The 7,456-nt window shown below is 48.6% G+C and overlaps 1 protein-coding gene across 1 annotated transcript; it reads right to left on the bottom strand.

The window, feature by feature from the left end:
• Positions 1–1,512: 1,512 nt before the first annotated feature.
• Positions 1,513–2,531, bottom strand: GJA5 (gap junction protein alpha 5). The gene has a single exon (XM_087828263.1). The coding sequence runs from the start codon at positions 2,529–2,531 to the stop codon at positions 1,557–1,559; it is 975 nt and encodes a 324-aa protein (XP_087684389.1). The 3' UTR covers positions 1,513–1,556.
• Between the last annotated feature and the right edge of the window lie 4,925 nt (positions 2,532–7,456).

The following is a 7,456-nucleotide window of genomic DNA, read 5'->3' as shown; positions in this document are numbered from 1 at the left end:
TTATGCTGATCCATTTCGGCTGATGGCTGCAAACGGCGAGGCTCAGCCCTCTGTAAGGCATCTGGAGGGCCGGGCAGAATGACACGAGCTTCTCCAAGGTTTCCTTTCCTTGTTCCTCAGGCTGCCTTTCGCGTCACCCACCCTATCAGCGGGCACATGCTCACACACACACGTACTTTTAAAAGTAACCATTTTCCTATACATCTCAGTATCCAATTCTGAGCATCCTTCACCTTCATCCAAAATGGCAACCCATTAGGGATGGACCAAGCAGAGAAACCAGACCAGCCCCTGGGCACGGCAGGGCTTTTCTGGTCTCCATCTGGCAGCCTCAGTAGGAGCACCAGGGAGACACAGGAATCTCTGTGCTCTTGACTGAGAACCTTGCCGAGCTAGCTGGAGATTGCCCTATACATCTATGCCCCCACTAAACCTTCCAGGGAGAGCGACTTCGGGGGCCTCCACAGCGCTCATCATACCCCCTCTCGGCACTCTAAGTTGGCAGTCACTAAGGGAAATAAATATGAGGGGAAAAATAGTTTTCCAGTATTTTTTCTCCCTTTTAATTTTCATCTTCACAGCAGAATTATTTTTTCCCCAAGGGGAATCTGAGAAGCACAATGTTTTCTTTGTTTTAATAAGACCTGGGGAAATTCCACTTGCCTCTGTGGCTGGTGATCTGGTCAGGATCTGAGAGAGGACGATGGCTTCTTGAGTATCCCGGTTGATAAGGTTTTTAGGGGAGCACTGGGTGAAAAGCCAAGGGAGGAGGGGAAGGGATGGTTTCCATCATCGGGGCGGACTGTAAAGAGCTACAGGATGACAGGCGGTGGCAGGAGTTCCAGCGAGGCCTGTGCACAGTGGCTCCCGGGAGAGCCTGCACTCCCCAGCGGCCTGCCCGCCCGGCAGAGGAAAAGCTGCAGCATCACCAAGGCGGGACATTCGCCAGACGTACATACCCAGGCTTGTAAAGCTGAGGCTGCTGGTCAAGTTCCAAGGACCTCTTTTTAAGTAAGACTGGATGTAGGGAGCGGCCGCTGAGGGCAGCCCAAGGCCACCTCACCACCCCTCCAAGGTCTGGCCTGTGGAAACAAGAGATTTACAGCACATCTAATGCAAGTTCCTGGAGTCATGCTCTTTACTGGCTGGGAACTTTGGGGTCTTCCTTGCAGGAGGAAGGGTAATGAGGTCACAGAAGCCATAGAGACTTGGAGAACCCATCTGGTATGTGGCTGGTGTATAGAGAACTAGCCTACCCCTCCGGCTACCCCTCCCAGGCCAGATTGTGCCGTAGCTCCCCCCCCCCCAACGCTACCCTGTTGGTGAGTAATCTGAGCCTTCTGGGTGCACTGGGTGCACTGGGTGCACTGGGACGAGGGCGGGCCGGAGGCAGCGGCCCGGGAGGCGCACGTGCCTCTCACAGCCCTGGCAGCGCCCCCACCGGGGCCCAAAGGAGCAGAGCGGTGACGGGGCGGGAGGCGGGTCAGCAGGGCCATAGTCTCCTCCTCTGAGCCTCCTTTGCTCCCACCTGGTCCTGGCTCCCCCACACTGGAGGGTCACACCGACAGGTCATCCGACCTGGCCCGGCTGCGGGCCTTGCTGCTGGCCTTGCTGAGTCGGCGCTGGTCCCTCTCGTAGCCATCGGGGAGGCGGTTACCTGCGGGGGCTCCGTCGGGCGCCGCGGGCTTCTGGGCATACGCGGTGTGAACACAACCCTCCCCGGGGGTCTGCTCCTGGCCTTGCGCCAGCTCAATGGCCAGCCCGTCCGTGCTGTACTGGGAGGTCATCTTGTCGCCGAAGGGGTGGAAGCACCTGCCGGCCGGCGCGCAGCCCTGGGCGCGGGCGCCGGCGCCTCGCCGCCGCACCTTCTTCCAGGCCAGGTGGTAGAGCTCGAGCAGGCTGAGCAGCAGGGACAGCCCGGCCACCGCCAGCATGAAGACGATGAAGATGTTCTTCTCCGTGGGCCGGGACACGTAGCAGTTGACGGGGTGCGGGCAGGGGCTCCTGCGGCAGACGTGCAGGGCGTCCAGGAAGACGCCGTAGAGCAGGTACTGGCCCGCGGTGAAGGCCACCTCCAGCGCCGTGCGGATGAGGACGCTGCACACGTAGGTGTTGAGCAGCGTGCCCTGCAGCAGGATCTTCCCGCTGGCGTCCTCCCAGGCGCGCAGCTCCGCCTGGGGCGCGCCCGGCGCCGCCTCGGCCGCGCGCAGCCGCCGCTTCTCCTGCACGCGCACGTGGTGCACCGCGTGGCCCAGGTACACCAGCGACGGCGTGGACACGAAGATGATCTGCAGCACCCAGTAGCGGATGTGCGAGATGGGGAAGGCCTGGTCGTAGCAGACGTTCTCGCAGCCCGGCTGAATCGTGTCGCACTGGAAGTCCGCCTGCTCGTCGCCCCAGGAGGACTCGGCGGCCGCGCCCAGCACCAGCATGCGGAAGATGAAGAGCACCGTGAGCCAGACCTTGCCGATCACCGTGGAGTGCTTGTGCACCTCCTCCAGGAGCTGCCCCAGGAAGCTCCAGTCGCCCATCGTGGCTCAGCGGGGCGCAGGCATCAAGGCTCCTGCCTGGGGGGAGGGGAGAGGGGTGCTTCTGCACAGGGCGGAACGGCCAGCGCGCCCGGGATCCCACCGACTCGCACCAGTGCAACTAGGAGGTCAGATTCGCCCGGAAAGCTCCCTTTCCCTCCCTACCCCCAGCAAAAATACAAAGACAGAGAAGATTAAAAGCGGTTATATTAGCAAGCTTAGAGCACGGCTCCCACACTCTAATGGGTCTAGAAATTAACCGAGATGCGTGTTACAATGTGGATTCTGTGCTCTTACCCCGGACATTCCACTTCAGTCGGTCTGGAGTGAACCTCCCCCCCCCCCCCCCCCCAGCCCCCGGTTCTGGATTTGCAATAAGCAGACCAGGTGGTTCTGAGGCAATGTGACCACGGACCACACCAGGAGAAACACTGAGGTAGTGGGAAGCATGCAGCCCTGGAATCTGCAAATCGGCAAATGCGACTGGGCAGAAACGCGCTGAGTCAGTTCCCCTGCCTGTAAAATGGGGGTGGGAAGAGCTCCACCAGGGGGTCCTGAGGATTAAATGAAAGGGTATGTGATATGTTGAATCATACCACAGATGCCTCACCTGTTTGAATGGCTGTTAGGTGGAAAACAAAAATGTTATGTCTCCAGAGGACAACTAAGTGGAGAAGGAAAGAGTGAGTGGCAAATTTGGCCCCTCAGGAAGCATTCCCTAATAATCAGAACCATCCAGCATGGACCAGCTCTACTGGAGGCAGCAAACAGAAAGCCTTCCGTCACACCAGCTAAAGGTATCAAGATGAGTGCTCAGGTTCCCCCAGCCGGTAAGCAGTTGGCAATGTGGATCTCCTGTACTTCAGGGCCACTAGCTGTACAGCTTGGCTTGGCCTTCTGAATACATACAGAAGGTACACCCCCCCCCCCCCCAGACCTGCTCGCCCTCACATCCAGACTAAATTCCCCCAATCCTCTATGCCCCATACAAAACCTTCTCTCATTAGGCCCTTGTCTGCTTTTGCAGCCTCATTTCTTGCCTGTCCCCTTTAGTTCCCTTTATCCAGCCACACCAAGTCTGGAAAATTCCCAGATCTCCTCTGCCAAACCACCTCCTACAGACCCTCTCACCCCTAGATGAATCCTATTTACCCTTCAAAATTAACCCAGTCATGGCTTCTTCCAGCCTTTTCTGCTCTCTCAAGCTGAGCCTCTTCAGTTACCCTGGTGGCCCTGGGAACACTCACTCCTCTTCTAGCACTTGCCATCTTGTTTATTAATCCTTTGCCTGTCTGTGTTCTTCCAGTCAGGACTTCCTTTTCCCCTGTGTCATCACCTGGTCCAGAGCCTGGCCTAGAGTGGTGCTTAGAAAATCTTAGTTGAGTGAATTAAGGAGGGGGTGTCAAGCACTGCTGTTTCCTACCCAGTGGCAAACCGAGACCCTATTCCTTGCCTGGGTCCCATTAGTAGGGTGAAAGGCCAAATATCACTTTTTCAGTCACCGCTGCAGTTAGTTCATGTCAGTGAGGTATTGGAGAGTCTAATGTGAAGGGGGTGCTCTAGGAAATGTTTTCCCATCCCTCAGTAAATGGAGGGAGCCTCGTTGAAGTCCTCCTCACCCCCACTCCTTCCTGACTATGGACAGGGTTGTATGAGCCAAGATGTCTCAAGTTGCCCAGAGAATCTCAGAAATGGCAGTTAGTGCTCTGAGACCTCTGAAACTCTTGAATCTCTTGCCTCCAGAATTCTTACTTGATGAGCAATAAATGTCCTTATGGTTTAAGCTTGTGACTCTGCCACCTATTCCTTGCAAGTCCTCAAGGAAGTAACAAATAGTTCCAGACAAATAATGTGATGCTCTGGTTTGGTCTGCCAAGAGACTTCACTGCTGACTCCCTCATGTGTGGTCCAAGGAATACCACCTGGGAGAAGTAAAGCACAGGTACAAAAAGGAACATCAAAGACTATCAGAAAAACAGTATTGGAAATGATGCCTCCTCAGGAGGGAACAAAAGAAACTAGCTGAGGAAGGGTGGGGTGAGGCAAGCCCACTGGGCCTTGACGGCAGCAAATAGGGTAAAATACCTCTCATTTGTGACTTCCTGAATGATTCAGGCAAGGTCACAGAAACTTAAAATTGTTACCATGTACTAGCTGCTCATTTTATAATATGAAGGGTCCCTGACCGAAGTCAGTTTTCCAACTACACTGAATCCCTTTGGACCTCCCACAACCTTAGCCAAAGAAACTTGTAAATTAGATATTCATTGAGTTACTGGGCATATAGAATTTAAGTGCTTTATAGATTATTACCCATTTCTCAGCAGGAAGTGTGTTTGGAGGAGCAAAAGAAGCTGCCTATGCCATGAATAGATTCTATCAAACACAATGGTAATATATCTCACTGCTTTAGCTCCAGGCTTCACTGGCTTCCCATGACTTATAAAATCCAAATTCTTTAACTTGCCCTTGAGACATTCCACAGCACAGTCTCACCCTATCTTTTTCCACCATTGCTTTCACATACTCAATATTTAAAGCTACACAATACCTATACATGAATATTGTATATGGTTCATAATTTCTCACCTTTTTATTTTGGCTTCTTATGTTCCCTCTACCTTCAGTGTCATTCTGCCCTTTCATTTATTTACTTAATAAGTTCATTGTGTTGTTACCAGATGTCAGGCACCATGAAAGGCATTGAAGATGCAGCAGTTAAAAAGACAAACAAAGGAAGCCAAGGATCAGATCAGCAAATTAGAAGACAGGGTAGAGAAAAAACAATCAGTGAACCAAAAAACAAAAAACAATTAAAAACAGGACAGTTGAAGAGAACTGTGAGACAACATGATGTGTAGTGATATCCACATCATAGTATTGTCAGAAGGAGAATAAAGTGAGCAAAAAAGAGAGAACCTGTTTGAAGAAATAATGGTAGAAAACTTCCCTAACCTGGTGAAGAAAAAAGCCACATAACTTCAGGAAGTACAGAGAGTCCTAAGCAAGAAAAATCCAAAGAAGCCCACACCCAGACACATCATAATTAAAATGCCAAAAATTCAAGACAAAGAGAGAATCTTAAAGGCAGCTAGGGAAAAGCAGTCTGTTACCTACAAAGGAGCTCCCATAAGGTTGTCAGCTGATTTCTCATCAGAAACTCTACAGGCCAGAAGGGAATGGCATGAAGTATTCAAGGTACTGCAAAACAAGGATCCGACACCAAGACTACTCTATCTAGCAAGGCTATCATTCAAAATAGATGGTAAAATAAAGAGCTTCCTAGACCAAAAAATAAAAATAAAAAGAGGCTAAAGAAGTTTATCACCACCAAACCAGCACTGCAAGAAGTGTTAAAGGGACTGGTAAGAAGAAGAATAGAGAGAGGGGAACATAGCCATAGAATAAAAATGGCAATAAGTAAATACCTATCAATAATAACCTTAAATGTAAATGAATTAAATACTGCAATTAGAAGACATAGGGTAATTGAATGGGTAAGAAAACATGACCCATATATATGCTCTCTACAAGAGACCCACCTCAGAAGAAAAGACTCACACAGGATGAGAGTGAAAGGATGGGAAAAATTTTTCCATGCAAATGGAAATGAAGAAAAAAAAACCTGGAGTAGCAATACTCATAGCTGACAAAATAGACTTCAAAATGAAGGTCATAATAAGAGAAAGAGAAGGTAACTACATAATACATATGCAGCCTATAAAGGAGCACCAAAATATATTTTTAGAACTCTTGGAAGACTTTAATGGAGAGATCAAGAGCAACACAGTCATAGTAGGGAACTTTAACACCCTACTGACTTCACTGAATAGATCTTTCGGACAAAAAATCAACAAGGAAACAATGACCATAAATGACACACTAGATCAGATGGACTTAATTGACATCTACAGAACATTTCACCCCAAAGCTGCAGAATATATAGTCTTCTCAAGTGCACATGGGACATTCTCTAGGATAGACCACATGTTAGGACACAAAACAAGTCTCTACAAGTTCAAGAAGATTGAAATCTTATCAAGCAACTTATATCACAATGGCATGAAACTAGAAATCAACTACAAGAAAAACACTCAAAAACTTTCAAATACATGGAGGCTAAATAGCATATTATTAAACAATGGATGGGCTACCAATGAAATCAAGGAAGACATAAAAAAAATTCCTGGAAGCAAATGAAAATGAGCACACAACAATCCAAAATCTATGGGACACAGCCAAAGCAGTCCTGAGAGGGAAGTTCATAGCACTACAGGTCTAACTCAAGAAACAAGAAAAATCTCTAATAAACTATCTAACCCTACAACTAAAAGAATTAGAAAGAGAACAACAAGAAAGGCTCTGAGTAGGTAGAAAGAAGGAAATAATAAAGATCAGAATGAAAATAAATGACATAGAAACTGAAAAAACAATACAAAAGATCAATGAACCAAGATTTGGTTCTTTAAAAAGTTAAACAATATTGATAAACCTTTAGCCAGACTCATCAAGAAACAAAGAGAGAGAACTCAAGTAAATAAAATCAGTAATGAAAGAGGTGAAGGAACAACTGACACCACAGAAATACAAAGGATTGTAAGAAAATAAAACAACAACTATATACCAACAAATTGGACAACCTGGGCCAAATGGACAAATTCCTAGAAATACGCAGTCTTCCCAAACTCAATCAGGAAGAACCAGTTACTCTGAATAGACCAGTAACACCTAATGAAATTGAAGCAGTACTAAAAATACTCCCAGCAAACAGAAGTCCTGGACTGGGTGGCTTCACAGGGAGTTTTACCAAACATTCAAAGAAGAACTAACATCTATCCTCCTAAAATTATTCCAAAAAATTCAAGAGGAGGGAAAACTTCCAAACTTTTTTTAATGAGACCAGCATTATCCTAACTCCAAAATTAGAT

This window comes from Miniopterus natalensis, chromosome 19 (assembly GCF_054644295.1).
Source record: "Miniopterus natalensis isolate mMinNat1 chromosome 19, mMinNat1.hap1, whole genome shotgun sequence".
NCBI classification, from domain to species: Eukaryota; Metazoa; Chordata; class Mammalia; order Chiroptera; family Miniopteridae; genus Miniopterus; species Miniopterus natalensis.
The sequence above is the reverse complement of the archived record's forward strand: the minus strand, read 5'-3'. Positions and strand labels throughout refer to the sequence as shown.

Excerpts from the sequence above, each read along its gene's own strand:
- GJA5 (XM_087828263.1), bottom strand. The coding sequence starts at position 2,531 with ATGGGCGACTGGAGCTTCCTGGGGCAGCTCCTGGAGGAGGTGCACAAG.